Here is a 24507-nt window from a genome sequence, read left to right as displayed (position 1 = left end):
TATCCGGTAACTGTAGTGGGATAGTTACTGGACTGGTCCTAGGTGGCCATACCATGGTGTGGAAAGTTGTAGTGGTGACGTCAGACCTCGGCGACAAAATTGGCAGAGAAAACTGTGAATTGTCAACCGGTTGAAGAACGCTCCCTTGATGAGAAGTTGAGGTCCGCCCTCTCGTGCTGAGATCGGAAACTAGGAGTAAAAGATGTCGGGAATCTGGTTTGATATAAGCCATTCATCCTGGCCATTGGTAAATTCGAGAAAACCTTGGAAGTGACAGCTCATCCCTTACTTTCGTGGTGTTGTTATTATTCTCCAAGGTTTGACAGGTGGTGGGTAAGCCATGCAACAAACGTTCGGAAGGTATAAATAAACAGCCAACAATTTTTGGCGAATGCCCTGTGGTCAAGACTTACGTTCTTGGCCGCGTTTATGTCGTTCGCGAATCATTAAATGAATCCCCTTTTAAAAGTCACAGGTGAATAAAATTTACCCTGTCTCATCTTATTAAGGTGCGAATTATTTAAGATAAAAAGTTATATTGTGAGCAAACGCGGATATCTCGAAAATTCGCAGTAGTGATTCTTGTGTATTTTAAAATTGACACATGGCCTTACATAACTTAAAAACACACAGGAATAACTACGACGCATGCCAGCGATATCCGCGTGTTGCCACCACTGACTGGGGCTGGGCGATAAGCTATCTCTCTCGCACAGCAACATAATTGGTCCTTTTGATTTTGCTCCATAAATAGCTTTTTCCTCGCGCATACATGTCAACTATTCAGATCGCTGCGCGAAAGAGGTGTTTAAAGTTGTGACGTCAGCTGGCGAGATGTCTGTACAATGAGGGTGAAGGAATAATACAAATCCCAGAGGATAAACCTTAATTTAGTTTATAACTTGAGAAAAATTATTTTTCACAGTTACAAAAAACATATCAATTTTATCATTCAATTTAATAGTTATTAAATAGTTAAATATTCTGAATACACTTATCTTGAAAAATCATTATTTCCCAAGTTATTATAAAAATAAAGTTTAGTCACATGTATTTGGTATTGTTGTTTGCCCCTCAGCGTGCAGACATCTTGGATATCCCCACCTAATCTGAAATGCCTATTGGCTCAATTTTACAAAGTGCGAACAACGCACCTGCTAAACTTTAATGTCCATGACATACAATTAGCAAAGCTGTCAAAATAATAAACAATGCAATTATAAATGGCTATTTCAAAACTTGAAAAGTACTTAAGAAGTATTTAAGAAGTTACGAAAGCGTAGCTTATTCGTCGATAATTTTCATTTCGTACCCCAAGAAGCGAAAACATCATGCCCAAAGTAGTAGGTATTTCGTTCCCCAAGTGATGGCCAAGTGATTTTTCGTTCTCCAAGTGATTGGAAATCTGTACCCTACATTACGGTGCAGTATTCACACCGCAAGTGTAATTTCTGTTGCAGGTATATGGTACCCTGATATTGTTGCTTCAATAAAAATTTCTTATTACTGTGGCACCGTCGGTAGCAGGCCGTTAGGACTGACAATTATTGAAACGAAAAAACTTTCAATTTTCTTGCATATCCTCGTTTTTGTATACAGAATGAGTATCTAGACCATGTGTAGCAGGAGGTGAGCGCCGAAGAACAGCGCAATTTTTTTATTACTATATATACTTTGAAAATTGTGGTACCATGGTGTATAGTGAGGCTTCTACATGTTGATGTAGAAGGGGAGGCGCGAAATACAATTTTTTGTTTTATCTTACTTTCCTCTGCTTCTGTAGAATTAAAAATTTTAAGATTTTAAGTAAAATATTAATCTATTTTGGAAAAAATTCATCTTTTTGGATTGAAACTTCATTTTTTTTCTTAGAAGATTTTTTTTGTTAAAAATCACATTTTGACCTTGAAAAATCAACTAAGATGTTTTTTGAATAAAAATTTTATGTTTTTGTATTTCTTATGTTAATACTCTGTGCTGATTCGTGGAGGTTTATGTCCGTTCGCTGCCCTTGAATGGTTAAAACTATTAGCCGCGAAATATAATTCAGTTTTGAAAATAAATTAATTAATCAATGCAACGATTTCTACTTTCTGATGAAAACGATTGATTTATTATAATTCTTTCATATTTATATGTTCATGGATGACATATTATTTTATTTGTTCTTTAGAATAAACGACAATGATCCTATATTGCAGTTCGTGGCAGGCGCCGCAAATTTAAAGAGCGCGCCGAGATGAAAAGTATCCGCAAATTAATTTCTAATCAGGTTGAAACTTGCAACTATAACTGACGTTTCTGAGCCCTGCATCTATATTTATAATCTCGTTTTTAGCGGGCCTTATCCCTACTTCCAGTTTTTAGCCAATCGAAATGCTGACGTCACACCCTTTTCGTGTCGAATAACCAATCATAAATGGGCCCGATTTGTTCCTCTTACTTATTTCGGTAATTAAAGTGAATGACAGTTCAAGGATAATGGCTTCAAAGTCCATCTTTTATCACCGGAAAACGTCAACCTCTTTGAGTGACAGTTTCCTGGTTGTATGTCTAAGGGTCCTCTTTTTATGGCGTCTGATGTCACCATGACCGTTAAAGATTCTAAAAATAGCCCAAGATCTCATGTTCCTAACCTAAAAATATACTTTGTGCAGAGAACTGAGCAGTATCTTTGATGAAAATTCTAATGTCGTTAAATTCGGTTAAAATACTCAAATACATGTTTCCTAAGGCGCAATAAGTTTATAGTATTCGTAGAATTCATGTAAAATAATAATTAATTAATATTTATCAAGTCTTCACATTCATAATCAATTCCATTTTAAAGCCATTTGAGGCTCTTCGCTAGAGAATTTATTAGTTATGAGCAAATGCCATTACAGAATTGTTGTACAACTTCCAAATGTTTTGATTGGCTGCGATTAAACCGGAAGCAGAAGTAAAGAAAAGCGCGTGATTTTCAAACCAAATTAGACAATACATTTTCAGTTTTAAAGAATGAAATAAGGAAGAAGATAACGTGAAATATGATCATATCATAACTTTATGACATATGTAAAAATATAAATAATCAGAAAAAATTCTATTTTGTGTTTAAAAGTTACTTTTTTTAGTCAAAAATTAATCTTCTTGATCACAATATTTTGTTGACAACTCGTTCTTTGTTTCATTAAAAACTAATTTTTTAAACTGTCAATTTAATTATTCGACATTTGGTTGAAAATTAATCTTGCATCGTTACAAATACTGATTATTTTCTTACAAATTAATGTATTTTGTCGAAATTTTTTTTTTTTTGGTAAAAATTATTAATGTTCGTAGTTAAGAATTCATTTTATTTTGTGAAAGATTAATCATTTTTGTTAAAAATGTCTTTCTTTGGTTAAAAATAATTTTTTTTAAAATTCGACTTATTGGTTTGAAAGAAAAAAATTTAACTGTATATTTAACTATTTCATGTTTGATTTAAAATTTACGTTTTTAACATTTAACTCTTTTATTGAAAAATTATATAGATATTAAGTTGAAAATGCGTTCTTTTGGTGAAACATTAAGATTCTTGAATAGAAATGTATTTCATTGATTAAAAATTAAACTATTTTGAAGAAAATTAATTTTTTGAATGAAAATTGATTTATTTATTTATTGAAAGCCAGACTATTTTGTTGATAATTCTTTCTGCGTTCGTTGAAACTAATTTCCAGAACTGAAAATTAACATTCAATTTTTGGTTGAACAGCAATAATTTTTTATTTTAAAATTCAACTATTTGGTTACAAATTCATGTATTTTGTAGAACATTCATCTTTTCAGTTACAAATTTGTCTTTTTATAGAAATTTAATCTCTGTGGGTAAAAATTCCTCTTTTTTGTTAGAAATTCAGCTTTTTAGTTAATGGTTCAATTTTTTGGTTGTAATTTCACCTTTGCTGTGAGAAGATGAATTATAGTTCTGGTTGAAAAATTCTGACTATACAGGATAACCTTTTAAAATAATCTAATGCAATTCCACTTCCTTCGATATGGTTGCCTCCCGTTATGCGTGGTCGATTTAAATATTCGACTTAGATTAGTACGCAATATTATGAGTTAAATTACTTATAACTTTGGCTTGTAAATGAAAACTGGTCTTTCGTTTTAAAGCAAAACCTTATTTTTCTATACATGGCAAACAGAAATTAAGTATATTTAGATAATATGACTATTGACTTTTACAAATTTTCTACCAAGTGGGTGTACAGGCTATAACTCTCTTGAAAAACTATAAATTTAAAGTTCCTTTTAATGAAAGTATGTTCAACTACTCAATACAACCTCGGGTATAAATCACTTGAGTTTTTCTTAAAAATCAATAAGATATATCTAGAAAAATACAAAGGATTTGCGTTCTTGAGACGCTCTAGAATTTAAGGAAGGGTGGAATTACATAGCGAGTCTCTTTAGGACAGAAAAGTTTCTCCCTGGTTACTGTCAACCTGAGACCTCCAACGCTCCTAAAAAGAGGCCACATGTAAAAAACCCCAGAAATTTGAAAGGGATCACGGTCGCTAAGCCACGTGCGGACCAAAAAAACTGCTCGCGCATCGCTCACGCCCCCGCCTATTGCAATTGGCTGAGCGAAATTGCGAGTGTGGGTTTTGGGTCCTCTGAGAGGACTTTGTAGATTTCAATATGCGCTTTTCGACGAAACTCGTCAGATAAATATCCTTTTTTTTAAAAGATATAGGAATAAAGAACTCAGCGTCTTAATGCGAGTGATATTAAACTGAACTTCGAATGTCATTTGTGTACTGAATTTGACTAACGGTGTCTAAAAGTGTAATAAATATGTGAACGTATACTGGGTGAAGTGCGCGACTCAATTATAATTTAATTTGCAAGATATTTAATAAATGTGACCGTCTGCGAAGAAAGGGACCTTACGCGCCAAAAATCGATTTTTAGGTTTTTACACCAATCGATAGTTGTTGAGTTGCTCTTTCATTTGCAAGAATCAGAAATTTTTTAAGTTGATTACTTTTTTGTTATTAAGCTGTAAATATAGGCATGATAAACGTAGTGGAAGACCGAACGAGAGACTTACGAAGTCCATCCCCACTACTTACCACTTCAGCACTACAGCTATTATGCGCTGCGTCCGTCAGCTCAACTGGCTCGCACCTAAAGATGCAGCGTTAAGTGGCGGTGGTGCTTCTCGTTGACGCCTCCCCCACTACTCAAATACCTGCTTGCGGACTCGGCTACGATCGCCCGTACTGTAAAATTCAGCTTTGGAGCGTAAGGTGCCTTTCTTCGCGGACGGTCACAAATACTTAAATTTAGTGTTGTGCAAATTTCAAGTGTTTTAATTGGATCGACCAATTCTGTCACTTTCAGGTGTGCTATTTTAATAATTAACCGCCTCTGTAATCACACCTTTCAGAACGCCACGCCAGCGCGCACTTACTTTTGCATTTATTTTCATTATTTACCTAATTTTCGAATAACTATTTATTTGTTCAAAATTTTTAACGCACAAAGTTTCGCTAAATTAGAATCTGAAATAATGTATTCAATGAATCCATGTAACGTAGAATTTACTATTACTATGAGTAATATTAAATAGCGACAAATCATTCCAAGATTATGATTTTTTCTTATATCATTTTAGGTTTTAGTAAAGTTCAATATTGTAAAACAATGAATCAGTTGGTAATTAATTAATCAGTTTACAACATAAAAACCAACAAAAAATTATTTTTATTGATACATTAAAATAATATCTATTTTATATTATTATAAAAATTAGAATTATTGATAAAATTTTTAACTAATTTCAAAAAATCTAAAATACATTTTTGAAAGTTAAACTTAAATACTCATTCCACAAACCCATACAAACTTACAAAAATTAAATAATTGAAATTAGGCTATTCCAGGAATTAATAAACTTTTCTTATGCAAATTTATGTGACATTCAATTACATAACCTTAAATTGAGTAAGCTATTTATGTTACTTAATCGAGAAAAATTAAAATTAAGTCATTATTTTACTTAATATTGTAAAACAATCAATCAGGTAATAAGTACTTTAATCAGCTTATAACACGAAAATCCTTAAAGAATTATTTTAAGTAAATCACTCAAATAATTTTTATTTTACGTTTTTAGAAAATTTTAGTTATTTATAACATTTTAAACTATTCCAGAAAAATTAAAAATATATACGCACATAATCTTAAAATCCGGATTTAAGATGATCCTTTAACAGCGTAAAACTCTACAAAAATGTTACAAATGGAATTGAGGTATGTCAAACATTCACAAACTTTTATCATACAAATTATGACCAATATTAAATTAAATAAACTTGAAGGAAATAATAAATTTATGTTACTCATTTAAAAGGAATTACAATTCAATCTTTAGGTAATTTAAAATTGTTAAAAAATCAGGTAATAATTAAATAATGTGTTCTTAACGTAAAAAACATTAAACTATAATTGTCATTTAGACATCGAAATCATTTTTATTATACTTTTTTTTTAAATTTTTACTTTCATGACTGAGAATTTTATATATTAGTAACCATTTGTATTAATTTCAGATAAAAATTAAAACACATTATCATATAAATCTCAAAATAGAATGCGGATACCCATTTCACTACATAAGTATCTTTAGAAAAATTATGTAATCAGAATAGGGATGTTTTAATATAAATAAACTTTTATAATGCAAATTATATATAATATTCAATTACGTAACCTTTAAACAAGTTATCAATTTATGTCACCTTATTTAAGAAACCAAATTTTAATCTTTATTCAATTTAATATTTTGGAAAAATTATTCAGCTAATAATTAATTAATTCACAACATTTCCTAGAAACTTGATTTATTAATAGCATTTTAAGTTAATTCCAGAAATCATAAGTGTTAATAGAGTCAATTAATAGTTTATCAGTTTGAAACTTAAAAAGCATGAAACAATCATTTTCATTGAATCATTCTAATAATTTTTTCGTTACATTTTCTTTAAATTTAAAACAGAATTTCTATATTTTTAATTTATCAATAACCTTTAAAACTAATTTCAAACAAACTTAAATTATTTACTTGTAATTTAAAAATTTAATTTCAATACTAATTTAACCTTAAGCAATTATTTTTATTGAAAAAATCAAATTATATTTAATTTTATTGATATTTTTTAATTTGAATTTCTGAATATCTTCATTTGTTTTAAAATGAGTTCAGAAAATTTAAGTCTTCACAGAATTATATTTTAAATAGTCCATTATTTCAAAACAAAAAATCAGTGAACCATTATTTTTATTGAAAATTCAAATAATTTTCACTTTCAATACTTTCTAAATTCAAACATGTCTTACTTGTTCTTTAATTATATATAAGCTTTTACCTAATTCTAGAAAATATAAATTGTAGCACAATCTATTAATAATTAATGAATGAAGAAAAAAATAAAAATGATTTAATCATTATTTTCATTGACATCTATGTACATATGACTTTTTAGATTGAATTAAGATACTTATTTTCCAAAAACGCAAACATTAGAAAAAAATATTGTAATAAAGATATTTAAAAAATGTTATTCGCGAAATAATAGCTAATATTTAATTACATAATATTTAATTACGTAATCATAATTCAGTTTTTTGAAGAAAAAAAATCAATCAGACACTAGTTAGTTAATCAGTTTATAATATAAAAGTAGTAATAAATTATTTTCATCGAGTCATCAAAATAATTTTTACCCCATGTTTTGCTGAAAATATAAATTATTAATAAACTTTTAATATAATTCCATAAAAACTTGAAATATATTGACATATAATTTTGAAAATGAAATTCCGATAATTATAACATAACCTCAAATCAAAAAATGAATTTATTTTCTTAATTAAACAATATTCAATTTTGATTTTTATGTAATTTAATATTGTGAAAAAATTAATCAGTTTACAAGATAAAACAGCATCAAAGAATTATTTCCATTAAAAAATATATACATTAAAAGAATAAATGCAATTCTTTTAGTTCACCTTTTAAACTAATTCCAGGAAAAATTGAAAGAGCATGAAAGTCATTTAAAAAAATTAATTTAGGTTGTTATACTTTTTACGCGTAGTAAGGGAGTATAATGACACTCGAGAAATAAATAAATTGTAACTTAAAATATACCACTGTGGCGGCGCTGCTTGAAAAAAAATCTTAAACAAAAACAATAATGAATTACTCAAACCATTAATTCTTTGCAGTCACTATCTCAAACACAATGCGTGTTATGGGTCGGTTAAAGAAATAAAAAAACTATAGTAAGTAGACACAAAGGGCCCTATAATTACCAATACTTAAAATACATAAATGCAAGTTTATAATATAACACTGAGGTGGCGCCGCGGTTTTAAAACTACCAATAGCACCAAAAATCTAAAAATTGATTGTTCAACCCTAAGTTCTCTTTCCTTCCGGCACCTCAGGTTTTAAAATTCTTAAGGCAACTTTCATATATTTGCAATCGTATAGATTCGTAAGTTCTAATTTAGTAACCTTATTGTTTTTTATTTAAAAAAAAGATCAAATGTCTTGAGTGATGTTATGGTAATTTACTTTCGATAATGTTTTGAAGCAACCTGAATCCTTTTGTCGGCAACCCCCTCACCCCAAGGCCCAGGACAGCGAAAATTGAACCACCTTTATCTTTTTGTCCATTATGATTTTCGTGAAAAGATGGAATTGTCGATATAAATAAAATATCAGACTTAGGGCCTCCAAAAGTGCATGCGCCGACGCTGAGCACAGGCATACCAACATATTTCATAATATTTCTTCCCTTTGCATCGACTCGAATAATCTGAGAAAAATAGAAACTTGCTTTTTATTTAAAGTTTTTTTTGGCATTATTTTTGAAAAGATTGAAAAGCCCTTACTCCGTGACCTCCATCAAGAGCTATCCAGAGTTTACCATCCCTATCAACTGTCAGACGACGCAGAGATCCCGTCATTCGTTGTTGTGTCCAGTCAAAGACGGCTTGGCTGCTCCCTGAAAATAGTTATTTATGTGCGTGTTAAATTACAAAAACTTACATTGTAATCCACTTATTTATTAACACAGTGTTTAAGTATAGGATGGTCGACAAAATTGCTTAATTATAACAGAAAGTGTTGTAAATAAACATAATTTTAAGTTGGAACAGAGAATTTCCGTAAAGAATTTTTTGGCTCAAATTCATTTGTTCGATTGAAAATGTAATTAATTTGTTCAAAGTTCGTATTTTTTCAGAATTTGCTTCTTTGACTGACACTTAGTTGACAATTTGATTATTTTTTTGAAAATTTGTTTTTTTAAATTAAAAATTAATTTTTTTTAATCGGAAATTCAACTTATTTAATTTTTGGTTGGAAATATATCCTTTCCTAGGGGCTTCAAGGCCTTGTAGTTAGTTTGGGAGACTTAAGCGGGTGGAACATAGGGTTTAAACGGACCTCGGCCTGCATGCGTATGGATATAGATAAAAGGATCTCTAGAAACCGGCTCTCTTGGTATGCATGATTGTAGTAAGATAGAAGAGTGAAAGAGCCTAGCTAAAACGGGCCTTCTGGATCCATGGATCGAGGTCTCTCCCGGACCCATCTTCAGTTTTTGGAATCGGCACAGGAATTAACAGCCGCCCGCACATCGACCAAGAAACAGCCCTCCGTTGGTATGATGGCCTATGAACGGGTATTCATTTAGTTTCTCGCTCAATGCCACCACCCCCCTGAGCCATGAATGTAGAGTGATCGTGCCCATGGGACCTTAGCACCTAGGTGTCCTAACTGCCTCTCGGGGACAACGGACGACCTTCCCGATTAATTAGTCCAAACCCTTGCATGTTACCACATAGTGGAAACAAAATGGATCACGCAAATCTAAATTCGAAAGAAGAAGGAGAAACAGAGGTGCTCGAGGTGGGAAAGAGGCTGAGTCCTAACGGGTCTAAGATAGCCCTTTCTTCCCAATCTATCATGTCTATGTATTTGTAGCAGCTGACCCAGCGGCTAAAGCTTGAATACACAAGGCTGTGGTCGAGACAAGGCCTTGGGAAGGCGCATCTCTTAAGGTGTATGGAGCTGAATTGTTACAGAGGATGGTTAAGGCTACGGCGTTGTTCCCAGGTTAACGGGTAGACCCGTCTGTGGTCCCCGGTCGGCTGGACGAATTCAACCTGTCGCTTAAGACAGGGTCCTGGCGGATTGTAGGGCACAATAGGCCTCAGGGAGAGGACACAGCTAAAGGAATGAGACATCTCCTAGTTGTGCAAATTCCTTAATCGCAGATGAGGGCTCTTGCGGTCCTCAAGAATAGGCGCTTCTACCACATAGAAAGGTCAACTTCAAAGTTACGAGCCAGGGGCAGGAGGAGCCCGCCTGTCGGTGGACAGGAAGATTGGGATCAGACCTAAATAAGTGCTCCTGGTCTAATAATTACCCAAATTAACTTGCATCATAGCAAAGACGCCTCTGCTGTTTTGCAGAGGGTCATGGCAGTGAGGCCAACAGGTATTTTGCCAATCCAGGAACTCTGGTTAGTTCGAGATACCATCAGAGGTTAAGAAGGGGGGGGGGGGCTTGTTTCTGTTACAGGGACCCCAAGGCGGCCAATCCAAGAGCTTGCATACTGGCGAAGGGAGTCAACGTGTTCCTGCTGCTCAAGATATGTTCCAGAGACCTGATAGTGATAGTTACGGATCTTTAAGGAATAGGAAAGCTACTCATGGAAAAGTTAATTTTCTTGGTTAAAGATTTAATCTTTTGGTTACAAGCTCTTTCGGTTACTCAAAAATTATACTATTTTCATGAATATTCATTTTTTACACAACATTAATATCTTTAACTAAACATTGAATAAACTCTATTTTTATTGAAGACCTATCGTGCTCTCTTTAAATATTCTACTATTTGATTTGACATTAATACATTTTATTTTAAATTTAGCTTATTTGTCAAAAGTTTACCTATTGGTTGAAAAATTTATCGATTTTGTTTGAAAATTAACTTTCTTGATTGAAGATTTACTCTTTTGCTTGAATAATGATTTAAATACTTGAAAAGTATATTCTTTTGTTAAAAATAAATTTTTCTCATACAAAATTTATATTCTTAACGAAAAATTTCATTCATTCCATTTTTTATTGAAAATTCATCATGTGTTTCATAAAAATTCTGCTAATCGATTTTGAAATTCACATAATTTGTTAAAAATTTGTTGCTTTTGTTGTTTTTTTTTTTGCTAGAAAATTAATTGTCTGGGTCAAAAATTTGCTGTTTGGTTAAAACATAATTTGCTGTGGTTAAAATATTAATTCTTTTGTTGAAACGTGTTTTATTAGATCCAATATTAATTTTATTTCCTTAAAATTTCATCACATTATTTGAAGTTCAACATTTATCTTTTTGAGTTAAAAATTCAAATATTTGATTGAAAATTTATGCGATTTGTTAAAAGTTCGTATTTTTTGTTAGTAATCTGTTTAGTTACAAATTTAGGAGAAACCAACCTACAGTAGATGAGGATGAATTAAAAATACTAAGTGTTGTTAAATAATTAATTTAATGTAATAAATAGCCAAGGCACGATACGTGTTAATTTATTCGATTAAAATTGATTATTTTACTTATACTTGTGCTTATAATTAAGGGTTATCTACTATACGATCATTTATTGAAAATTCGTGTTCTTTATTCAAAATGAATTTTTTTATCTGCAAATGAAAATTCATCTTTTTTGGTTAGAAAATTCATCCATTATCGCTTTTTGAATTTGTGAATAAATTTCGTAACTGAATATGAAACTATTTCGTTTAAAAAATTTCTTTTATCATGGTTGAAATTTCTTTTTAGTTAAACATGAAAATGTTTTAGTTTTGATTTGAAATCCATCTTCTTTTGATGAAGATTAAACTATTTTCTTGAAAAATCGTTTCTTTAAATTATTAATGCTTTGAACTGCAAATTTTGGTACTCTATTTCAAGTTACAAATTTATCCTTATTAGTAAAAAATTAATGTTCTTATTTTGTTGTAATTGATCTATTTTATTAGAAATGTAAGTATCTTTGGAAAATTTGTTTTCCTCGTTTAAAATTAATTTTCATACCTGAAAATATATCAAATTCCATTTTTAAAATCCATCTATATTTTTTGAATATTCAATTATATGTATTAAGTTTCATATATATTTTTCAACAATGCGATTTTTGTAGAAAATTTATCTTCTTGGTTTTAAATTAACGATTGTGGTTTAAAATGCAGATTCTTTTGTTTAAAAATTCATCCGATATTGAGGGAATTTCATATTCTGCCTTTATTTAAAAATTTATTTTTTTGTTTTATAAAATTTGACTCAAGATTATTTATTTTTTATGAAAATTTATTTTTTACTATAAATTTTACTATTACGTTATATTTTTAACAGTTATGTTTTTCTTAGTTCAAAATTAATTTATTTTGCTTAGAACTGCTCTTTATTATGTTGAAAATTCTTATTTTTTTGTCTAAAGGCTCCGCTTTTTTATGATACACTAAACTCTCGCTTTTAGTCCAGTTTAGATGTCTGTCTGCAAAGAGCCTTGTCCAAAAGTCAAGGTTATCGAAATTTAAGCAGTCAAGGCCGCCTGAACAGTTTCCAATTAGAATGCATAATATTGCGCAATATACTAGATTGAATACTTGCAAATACGGCCCTTTCGAGACGAGCGTCTTGCCCTAACCCGTGACAAACTGCTCCGGCCAAAAGGTCTGGAATGGCTGCAAAGGGGGAGGGCAGAATCCGAAAGTTGGGTTTAATTCGTTTTTTTAGCTTCAAAATTCAATTCTTTAGTAGGAAATTAAACTGGGAACAGGGTTTTCGTAAGCATTCATTCTTTGACTTGGAAGGAGAATTTATAACCTGAAACGGGAACTACTGATTAAAAACATACCAATTCTTCCATTTCTCATTTGATAATTGTAAGCTAAGAGGTTGTAGTGTCTGTCAGAATTGACCAAATACCATTTGGACTGCGGAGAATATGTGTCTACCACCAATCCTTTGCACCAAGCAAATCCGCTAATGTGTGTCTTTAAATCTAGCTTGAAATTCAAGGAGCTGATATTTGCCAATTTGAGTCCATCAGTGTTCATCGTCCCTGGAATATAAGATAGAATTTGAAATATAATAATTAACCAAGGGGAAACAACTCTGATAATGCACTGGGCCACGCGATTATCCGAATTAGTAATCCGCAGTAATCCGGTAATTCACAGTCATACACTTTAATCCACTTCTAATCTGCTGTAAATCCCGTCTTTCAGAGTAATGCACTTCTAAGCAGGAGTAATTTGCTTGTAATCCAAAGACATCAAATTGCAATATGGAGTTGTCTAACAGTCCACTTGTAGTATCCTATTTTATTCCACGTACATTTATAATATGCTTGTCATCTGAAATAACTCAGCTGAATATACTTGTAATCCACTTTTAATGTGGAGTAATCCACTTATAATTCTGAGTGATCTACTAAAAATTCGCTGTAATCCAATTGTAATTTGAAGTAATCTACTTTTTATTTCAAAGTAATTTTCGTAATACTCCTAGTACTTAACTTGTAATCCAGAGTAATATATGTAATCAGAGTAACTTACGTGAGTCGTCTAAATAGTTATAATTACCTTCTTAAACACTTTTGAAAACTTTTCTTTTCCAGGCGAATTTCATTGTCTGGTACCTAATTAATCCTGTTGGTTGAACATTTATATTTTTTATTTAAAATTAAAATCCTTTAGTGAAGATTTAAACATTTGGTTGAAAATCCGTTTTTTGTTACATTTTTATCTGAGAAGATATTCGATTTGTGTGAAATTTGACACCCCCCCCCCCTTCGTTGTTATCAAATTCCCACGGTTTTCTGTGTGTTGCATTATTTGATTTTTAATTATGAATTAATCTTTTTTTTTCATAACTCTATGGATTGGTTGAAGATTTATATATTCTTCTAAAAATTGGTATTTCTGTAAAAAAAAGTATTATTTTTGCCTAAATATTTATTTTTCTGCTTAAAAGTTATTTTCTGGTATTGAAAATATTAGTATTTCATTTCAGATTTCTACATTAATGTTGATTTAATAAAGATTAATATTTTTGGTCGCAAAAATTCCATTAAAAATTTACTGATTGTCTTGAAAACCCTTCGTTACCCTTTTTGTGTGACATTTCATACATTTTTATAATACATAATTTGAAATATTATAATTAACCAAGGGGAAAAATCTCTGGTAATGCGCTGGACCACTCGGTTATATGAACTAGCAATTCGGGGTGATCCAATAATCCACAGTAATTCGGTCTAATCCCATTGTCGTCTCTTAGAGTAATCGACTTCTAAGCAGGAGTAATCCGGTTGTAATACAGAGTCATGCACTTCTAATCTGGAGTTATCCACTTGTAATCAGAAGTAATCCAAGTATTTTAAAGTGATCAAATTGTAATCCACTTATTATACAAGAAAATCTACAGTAACCTTGTTATAAACTGCTTTTAATCTGAAATAATACACATGAATCTACTTAAAATCTACTTTTAAATAGGAGTAATCAACTTGTAATTTTGGGTGCTTTACTTGAAATTCCCTGTATTTCACTTGTAATTTAAATTTAGCTACTTTTAATTCGACGTAATCCACTTGTAACCCGAGGTAATCCCGTGATCCCACTTGAAATACACTTCTAAACTGAGGTAATCCACTTGTAATCGTCTTGTAATCCACTTAAATTGAAGTAATTTTAAAAATAATCCTGGTACTTAAATTATGATCCAGGGAACGTTTTTCTCAAATGTTCGAGTTTTTAGACCCTCTGAATCCGAAAAAAAGGTTTTTATTGATGTGTTTGTATGTCTGCCTATATTAGGGTAGTCCCAAAATGCATTGCACATTTTTTTCACTCTAGTCTAGAGGGAAAGACGCTTCACCCAAAAAGTTCCTTTTTCCGTTAAAACATGAACTTATATCAATAGTTTTATTTCCAACCCACCCTTACCCTCCCCGCAAAACCCCAGATATGACACAAAAATGAAAAAAATAAATTTTAACGTATAATTGTTACTTTTTAGCATTTCCATCGTCTTGTTTATACAAATTTTATTTCAAGTATTATTTATTCTCAAAAGTTGTAGAAGATAGTCGAATTTTCTGATTGAAATGCAGTCTTTTGTCATTGTTAGGAGTATTAAGTTTTTCTAAAAACATTATGTAATTACTGAAACAACTATTTATTGTTTATTTTGTAAATTCCTAAAAATTGAGCAATAGATGTTTACTTTTTTCAAATTAGTATCCTATGCTACTATTTGTTGAATATTTAAATAATTTTATACATTAGTTCTTATGTTTAACAAATTTATAGTTGTTTAAACAATTTTCATTTGCTCAATCTGTAATTTTTCGATAATTAAAAAAAGGGAAATAAAATAGAACACATACAATTAATTGCGATTTTGAAAGTATTTTTGGAAAAGTAATTACTTAAACAAATTATATTTGTTTAGTAATTAAAAAGTGGCTAATGTATTCTTTCTATACACTATACAGTCAAAAACATAAATGAATTCGCTCTTTTTTATATCATTTTTTTAGTTATCGACAAAAAACTGTTGGAGCAAATAAATATAGTTAAAAAAATAGAAATTTATTAAACATTGAAAGAAAACTATACAAATTATGCTGTTATCCAACAAAACGTAGCGTAGGATACTATTTTGAAGGAAAAGGTGATTTTCCCTTTGAAGTGACCGATGGAACGTGTCAATTTTCAGATTTCAAAAAAAGAAAAATAACGGATTTTCTTTTTCCGGAAATAAAAAGTTTTTTGCGGGAAGGGGGTGGTCTGCAGCTTAAAAAGTGTTATTTGGACCACCCTAGTTACGTGGTTTGTTGGAAATTCGTCTTTCATGGGTAAAAAGTTAATGTACTTCGTTGAAAATTCATTATTTCGTTGAAAATTCATTGATTTTCAAAAAATACGTTTTTTTATAAAAATTTGTGTGTGTGAAAATGTATATAAATTTTTTTTTTCCAAAAAGTATCCTCTGTGGTTAAAAGTCAATTTTTGTTGTTGAAAATTTATCTTTGAAGTCGGTTGATGATTCAACTATTTTTATTAAAAATTAGATTTTCGCAGAGAATGCAATAATTTATGGCTTAAAATTGAAATATTTTGCAGAAAGAAGATTAATAATTCTTCTTGAAAATTCACCTCTTTAGTTGAAAATTTATATATTTTGTTGCACCTCGTCTTTTTCGGTAAAAAATTATCCTTTTTTTGTGTTTCTAATATTTTTATACACTTCTTAATATTTATGTTGCTATATTATATTTTACAGATTGTATAATGTTGGTTAGAAAGTCAACTATTTCGTCCGAAGTTGATATATTTTTTTGAAAAATTTAATAATTTTGTTCAAAATTAATTCATCTTGATTGAAAATTTGCGTAAGTCTATGGCTTAGGTGGAGTACTCCACCATAATGTTATGTAATCCAGAGGAATCCTGTAAAATCTAGAGTAATGCTAAATAAACCGGAGTAAATCGTTATAAAATGACCTTATATTATAAGGTTAATCCATGCTAATCAGATACTATCCAGAGTGAGCCACATCTGTCACACGGCATTTTGAGAAATTGTTTCCGCCTCGTTTCTAACTTTAGTCTACAATCAAATAAAGTAAATATTTTTACCAAATATTAGTCTGCCTAAGTTGTCGACGGTTCCATACGTCAATATATTGCTTGGTATTGTTTGGTCCACAGTTTCTAATAGGCCCCAATCAGGATGGAATTTATTCTCAAAACTATTCCATCGGATTATTATAATTTTCTTATCAACACCCAGCACAAATTTATCGGTATGGTCGTCAATGGGAACAGCAAAAGACAGATAACCGGGCTCTATAGAACAAAATTATTATTAGAAATTAGTCAAAGTGAACACCTTAAGCTTAAAAAAGCGGTTTGGTAGGCTGTTAGGACATAAATAAGTCGTTTGAATCACCGTCTTCATGATTTGGTCACTCCTGCTCCCCCTCCATTACTACACTCACACCTATCCTACTTACATTTCCATACTTCTCCTTAACGTACCTAAACCTTCGCTTTCGCACTCTTACGTTACTTCTTTTTCATTTACTATTCTCTCCTTACTTCTCCCCTTATGTCCTCTCACTTCCAATACCCACTTATTTCCATCACTTCCCTGAGTTGTGAGTTGTGGACAGTGAGTTGCTAACTGTTAGTTGTGAGTTCGCTGACTGCAAATTGTTCGCTGTATGTTATGAATAGTGAGGTGTGAGTTGTGAGTTGATAGTTTTGTGTTATAAATTAGGAGTTCCTCTCACTCCCTCTTCTTACAGAAAAGTACGATCAGTGGCGGCCGGAAGGACAGATGACAGATGGGAAAGGAGTAATGTGTAGAAGGGATAGAGAATTTTCAGACTGATTCAGAATTCTCTTGCTATTTATGTAAATAACACGTTTGTTCCACAACACTGCTCCGACCCAGGTTGCTGATCAATCTCTCTAGCAATCACCCCAAGTAAAGATCCTCACAAAGTCGTTATGTAAGGTTCCCCACTTGGGTCCATTAGTGGCCAAGGTCTTTTGTTTCAGGCGTCATTCACTCTACTGAGACACTTTTTATTAAATATTTGCCGCCATACTTTCCTGTCCTAGCATACATTTCTAGCTTCTTTTATGTCCATGCATTTTTTCATGCAGGCTCTCCTGTTTCTGTGACTTCTTATGTCTTTTCTAACTAGGGTCTCATTTACACATTCTAACAATTCTTTCCGTGTTCTACCTCTGGGCACGCTGCCATTTACTTCACCTTGATAAACTTGTTTCGTTAGTCGTTCATTTGGCATTCTCTCAACATGTCCGAACCATCTTAACCAATTTCTTTCCCATGTTTCTACTAGCGTCTCTTCTGCACCACATTCTTTTAGAATTATCTCGTTACTTACTTTGTCCATCAGAGTTTTCCCGCATATTATACGCATGAATATCATTTTAATTAAGTTAATTTTACTATTATCTTTTTCTTTCTAAGTCCATGTCTCGCTACCGTATAAATATACTACCGTACAAATATAGAATTATGCATTGCTATATTAGCTTTATTTCATATATTTGTACTTCTGATAAGGAGACCTGCTCTACCAATAACCTTCTTACCTTCATTTATGCGTCTATCTAATTCCTCAACTATATTCCCGCCTCTAGTAAATAAGCTACTAAGGTATACGAACTTATCAACTTGTTCAATTCTCTTATCATTTAATGAAATATTGCATAGTGCTTTCTTCCTCTTTCCTTCGAACACCATAGTTTTCATTTTATTCGCGTTAATTTTGAGGCCCATGCTCTCCATGCTTGCATCTAGCTTATTCAACATTCTTTGTGAGTATTCAATTGACTCTGCCATAACAACCTTATCATCTGCGAACGCTAACCCACGTACCCTTACTATTTTGAGATTCACACCCTCTTCGACGAAAAGATTCATTCTTAAACACTTGTCTATAAATAATACAAAGAACCATAAAGACATAACGCATCCTTTTCTAACTCCTTGAATTATATCGAAATAGTCATTCAATTTCCCATTTATCATTACACTCGCTTTGCTACCTGTAAGGCTTACTTCTATCTACCTTGTCAAAAGCCTTTTCTGGGTGAACAAATGCACATAAAACTTTTTTTCCTACTCTCAAACTTTTTTCTGTTGTTTGCCTTAAGCTAAATATTTCATCCGTACATGACCTTCCTGACATAGACCCACTTTGGACTTCCCAAATCTTTGCTTCTGTAATTTTCATTACCCTACGAATAAGTATTTTTGAGTATATTTTACTTACGGTACTTAATATGCTAATCCCTCTGTAATTATTGCAGTCGCTTTTATCTCTCTTTCTTTTGTATATTGGTACGATAATTGCTTTTTTCCAATCATCTTGGACGCCTCCCATCTCGAAACATAAATTTATCAATTCGCACAGTCTATGTGGTATGCATTCGCCACCGTGTTTAAGCATTTCAGTGTTAATACCGTCTACCCCGGCAGCCTTACCGTTTTTGAAGTTCTTAATTATATCTCTAACCTCAGTGACACAGACTTTCTCAATTGAGTTTTCTATAGCATCGTGCTCAATACGCAGTTGTGGTGTCCTATAGCGTCATCTCCGAATTCTCTCCTAAAACGTCTCTGTAAGCCTCTAATATTCCGTCTGCATCATATACCAATTCCCCCCTACTATTTCTAATGTTGACAAATTCTGCACTCTTTTTTCCTTTCATTGTTTTATGAAGCAGTTTCTTGAGTCCTTTAAAGTCGTTTTGTATTTCCATCTCTTCTTCTGCTCTAATTGTATCTTTACGTTCCTTAACTAATCGTTTGAGTATCCTTTTTTTGTATCTATAATCATTTCTACATCTATTTCTTTTCCCATTGCTAAGACCTGCGATGTTCAAAGTTCTCCTGTCGCTTCTCTCTTTGTTTTTTGGGCAGTCTGAATTTCATCATTCCACCAGGCATCACCAGACATTCTTACTACAACTGCGGTACCACACACTTCGATCGTACATCTTACAAGGATATCCCATAACTTTGTCCAGGCGCCCTCTACATCTTTGTTTTTTATACGGTCCTCCTATGTTGCCCTATCTATGCTTTAGATTATTTTATTTTGGAAATCTATACGCACATCGGGCTTCTGTAGGTCCCTAATTTTAATTCGCGTTTGTTTTGTTTTCTTGGTTCTCTTTTTTCTTCATCCCCGACCTGAGTTAATTTTTGAGATCAGAAGGCAATGATCAGTATTGCAACAGCAAAGTCAATTATAATGCGGCTATTTCCTTTAGACCAGTGATTTTACTCCTGTCAATCCAGAAGCTGCATGGTTTTCCAAGAGTTGTTTTAATTATGGAAGACAGTTTAAGGTCAAGAATAGACTCTTCTGATTTTTTCCTGTTTTATTATATTTACCGATCAAAAATGACGCCATCCTGGAAGAATCCTGAACCCCCCAGGTCTAATGCCAGCCTTCAAGAAACAAATGGGATGCCGTTTGTCGATTATAGTGACTCAACCTATTTCAAATATCCAGAAAAAAGATCCAGTCCAGAATATCTTTGAACTCAAAATATATTTTGATTTAATTATTTTATCTTTTAAAATCATTTCACCTTATGTATAAATGATCTATGTAGGATCTTGCGCCCGCAGTTTATTCTTTGTCTTATCTGAGATTAAGATAAGTATAAAAGTTTAAGTATTCTTGAAATGGCTACCGAAGTATAACGTATTAATTTCTAGTGAATTGGTTCGATTATGCTAAAAAATCTTCATCTCCTCACGTACCCTCTTCTTTCCCCTTACTTTCTCTACCTCTCATTTTCCCTAGTCCCTCCCCATTCACTTCCCTGATTTTAGAGTTCCCTAAGTTGTGAGTTGTGAAGTGTAAATTATGGGCTGTGAGTTGAGAGTTGCGGTCTGTCAGTTGTGTGTTATAAGTGCCACTCACTTCTCCTTTCTGAAAAAAGTAAGATCGACGGACGGACGTACGATACCTGACTGAAACTACAAGGCCCTCCACCTAGGCTAACAAAACCATAAAAATTCTTCCAATGGAAGTTTATTTCAAAAAGGCAAAAAACTGAAAAAGATCTTAATACCTATAGTAGCGCAAAATACGGCTCCACTATCTGTATGATAGGAACAGAGTTTATGTGCATATGGTTCCACGAAGAAGAGTTGGCTGTTACGCCAGAAAACAACCTCTGTAAGTCCACTTGATTCAACAATAAGTTTAGGCCTGAGGGATAAAAATTCTTTCAATTGTGCATATAAGATGAAAAAAATGTTAATATAGGGTTGTTACCGACATTTAGATTTTAAAAACTAAATTTGTTATTATATTATTACAATTCTTTTATTTTATAGTCCTTTAGGGATGGAAATTCATCTTGTAATTAAACATTTTTTTTATTTAGTTGAACATTGTTTGTTTAGAAATTCAACTATTTTGGTAAAAAGTTGATCCATTAAGATGAAAATTAAATTTTTGTTTAAAGATTTATCTTTTAGGTTTGAAAATTTAACTGTTTTGTATTAAAAATGAAAATCTCTTCAGTTTAAATATCTATGATTACATTCTTCGTTGAGAACTTATCTTTCTTGTCTGAAAATTAAAGTAATTGGTTAAAAGTAGAACTACCACGCTGATAAAAATTCGGTTTTTTTCTGATTCATCATCGTTTTAGTTCCAAAGCCTTTCTTTTCGTTTAGTTTCGAATGCATAAAAGCTATATCTTTTTGGTTGAGAATTAAGTTTTTTGATTAAAACTTTGTTTTTCATCGTTAAAGCTTATTTTTTTAAACGTTAAATATAGTAATTGTATCTTTTGATAGCAAATTATTATTTTTCAGCGGCTTCCGTTTCCGTTACCAATCGCGAAAGCACTTTTTTTTGTCAAGTGGTGTATTTTTGGCTCTGGTGAAGGGAATTAGGGTGAGTAGATACAGCAAATGCAGAGAGTGCAGAGATCGAGTGTATAGGAAGAAGGTTAAGTAAAGGAAAAAGTGTGAAGGGTGAAAGTCAGTGGTTTGAAGTGGAAATTTGGTGTGTGTGAAATTTTTGAGGTTAGAAATAGGAAAATAGTTGTTTGGTCAGGAGGTTAAGAGGTAGGTGCTAAAGGCGGGAAACGTCACGGAGAAAAAACTCGAATTTCGAATGAGTCGAGTCAAACTGAGGTCGATACAGTTCGAGTCGAGTCAAGCTGAGATGGAGATTTTTCAGAAAGCTCGAAACTTTACGAGTAATCGAATATCTTCGAGAACTAGAATCTTCCGATGACTCGAATATCTCGAAAGTTTTAAGTTTTCGAAACTTTTGAAATTAACAAGAATTTTTTTAAATCCCTTCCTCTGAGGTTTTTTGTCTTGCTAACAGCGATTTCGAAATAAAAATTAAAAATTGAAAATTCATTAACATAAATAACAACCAAATTTTTGAAAAATTAAAAATGCAAAACAATTTTCTCGACGTACAGTCGTAGGGTTCTTACATTCTCATTTGTGAGGGTGTAATATAATTGACCAAATTTTCGATCTCTGGTTTTTAGCAGATAATTCCGTTTCAGCATTCACAGAGTCCGAAAATCAGAACATTTTGTCGGTGTCTGCTTGTATGTATGATTTCAACTGAATGTTGTAGCCATGCTAATTTTTAAAGATTTTTCCAATTAAGTCAGCCTTTGACACACTTTTTAAGGGCCTAAAATAAAGGCAAATTAGGAAATGTCATTCAAAGTTCTTCACTGTATATCAAATACATTAAAAAACTATTTGAGTTACATTTCTCGATTAGACAAACATTGAGGAAGAGCTTTCTTAAAATTTAAAATAATTATTTTTTTAAGTGTTTTAGAAATTTGGATTGAAGTTTTTCGAACGCAACCAAAGTACTTGCCTATGATCCTCGCGACATTTCTAATTTAGAAAAAACATAAAAAAGTCATATGCATTTCAACATTTAAAAAATTTCAAAAAAATTGAGAAAATTTTTTCTATGGATTAAGAAATGTAAATTCAAATTTCTTCTTGACATCAAATACATTTCTGAACTATTCTCATGAAATTATTTAACTAGTCCGAAACTCAAAAAGTCAGATCATTTTCAAAAAAGTGCCATTCATGATATTAAGAGATCGCCTAGCGTTATGTTTAGTAGAGACTTACCAGATTTATAAATTATTTTGATAAACTTTTAATTGGACACGAATCAAAAATGTTCTAGAGTAGACGAAAAAAGTAGAGTTTCCTTAGAACTAAAGTTTAGACAAACAGAATCAGAGCGGAATCAAATTAATGTCTGTCTACTAAATTATGCTGAAACTATGTAAAATAATTAATTTGTTTAAATGTGGTTTCGTGATTTACAATAAAAAGGCAAGTGTCAACAAATTTATTTTTTAAACTTCATATTTAATTCTGTAACATAAAATACGGAAACCTTTTAACCTTTAACATATTTAGAGATTGACGTTTACATTTACTGCCTAAAAATTATAGAAATTCCGGAATTTTTATAATTTTTAAGCAATACGTGTAAACTTCAATCTCTCAATATATTAAGGGATAAAAAACTTCAGTATTCAATGTAAAATGAATAAATAATTAAATTTGAACGATATATTTACTGACAGTAAACTTTTTGCTGCGAATCACAAAAACAAATTGTCACACATCAATTTTCGTACATAATTTCAGGATCTTTTTCACTATCTGATAATAACAAACTCATAAATCTAAGCTTGTTTCGAACCGATTCTTTAATACGAGGGTGGATCAAATATAAACCGGAATTTTACAAATACTTTTCTTAGCCAATCGCAAGCACTCTCACAGGGTAGGTTCTTGTAATGTAGTGTATTAGGAGTGGGTAAAACGCTTGGTGAGCTGTTTGACTCAGTCAATTCGTCAGTACAGCTATGAGTGAGCAACAGGTTTCAGCGTCCGTTGCACAACGGGTTATAATAAAGTTTTTAACTAAAGAAGGCGTTCAACCCTGCGAAATTTTGACTCGATTGAAGGATCCGTATGGGGATGATACTCTGTCTAAAACTCAAGTGTTTGATTGGGCCAAAAAGTTTAAGAGTGGACGAGAAAGTGTGGAAAATGTGAGTTATAATCGACGTCAAAGATCAAGTGTCTCTGGCGATAACATTGGTGCAGTTCGTGACCTTATTGAAAGTGACAGGCGGTTCACTATTCATGAAATCGCTTTACAGGTGGGCATTAGCTATGGAAGCGCTCAATCAATCTTTAAAAATCATCTTGGTTTCAAAAAAATCTGTGCCCGATGGGTCCCGAAGCTATTGAACGAAGATCAAAAAACATCCGACTGCGAATCAGTAAGAGACACCTGAATCGATTTCAGTGGGAGGAAGAGACTTTTTTTAAGCATATCGTGACATGTGATGAAACATGGGTGCATCATTACACTCCCGAGTCCAAGATGGCGAGTAAAGAATGGCCAGGAAAGACGAAGCCGGTCCTGTGAAAGCCAACACCCGTCTCTCAGCCGGTAAGTTCCTCGCGACCGTCTTTTTCGACTACAGAGGAGTGTTGCTCATTGATTTCCTACATGATCGACGTACGGTTAACGCTGCCTACTACTGCCAGCTGTTGGAGGCAGCAAAAGCCGCTTAAAGAAGCAAAAGACACGGTAACCCCATCAGAAACGTCATCCTTCTTCATGACAATGCCAGGCCACATACGGCGGGTGAAACGAAACAAAATATGGAGGATATGCATTGGGAAACCCTTGAGCATCCTCCATACAGCCCAGATTCGTCACCCTGTGACTATCATTTGTTTGCGCCCATGAAAGATGCACTTGGAGGATTGCGATTTGACAACGATCA

At 32.2% G+C, this 24507-nt stretch overlaps 1 protein-coding gene across 1 annotated transcript; it reads right to left on the bottom strand.

Annotated features, from left to right (window-relative positions):
- Nucleotides 1-8606: 8606 nt before the first annotated feature.
- LOC117176397 (regucalcin-like) lies at nucleotides 8607-20474 on the bottom strand. Its single transcript, XM_033366637.1, has 5 exons — nucleotides 20441-20474; nucleotides 16765-16974; nucleotides 12972-13178; nucleotides 8941-9053; nucleotides 8607-8864 (listed from the first exon to the last, which is right to left on the bottom strand). Exons 1-5 carry the CDS (start codon nucleotides 20472-20474, stop codon nucleotides 8607-8609), a joined length of 822 nt encoding a protein of 273 aa, XP_033222528.1.
- Between the last annotated feature and the right edge of the window lie 4033 nt (nucleotides 20475-24507).

This window comes from Belonocnema kinseyi, chromosome 7 (assembly GCF_010883055.1).
Source record: "Belonocnema kinseyi isolate 2016_QV_RU_SX_M_011 chromosome 7, B_treatae_v1, whole genome shotgun sequence".
Lineage (NCBI taxonomy): Eukaryota > Metazoa > Arthropoda > Insecta > Hymenoptera > Cynipidae > Belonocnema > Belonocnema kinseyi.
This window is presented reverse-complemented; position numbering and strand designations above follow the sequence as displayed.

What these genes read in the sequence shown, in the direction of transcription:
- LOC117176397 (XM_033366637.1), bottom strand. Translation starts at nt 20,474, where the DNA reads ATGAGAGGTAGAGAAAGTAAGGGGAAAGAAGAGG. An exon ending in AAGTAAGGGGAAAGAAGAGG is followed by an intron (nt 16,975 to 20,440) that starts GTACGTGAGGAG and finishes TTTGTTCTATAG; the next exon opens with AGCCCGGTTATCTGTCTTTT. An exon ending in CTTAGGCAGACTAATATTTG is followed by an intron (nt 13,179 to 16,764) that starts GTAAAAATATTT and finishes CTTATATTCCAG; the next exon opens with GGACGATGAACACTGATGGA.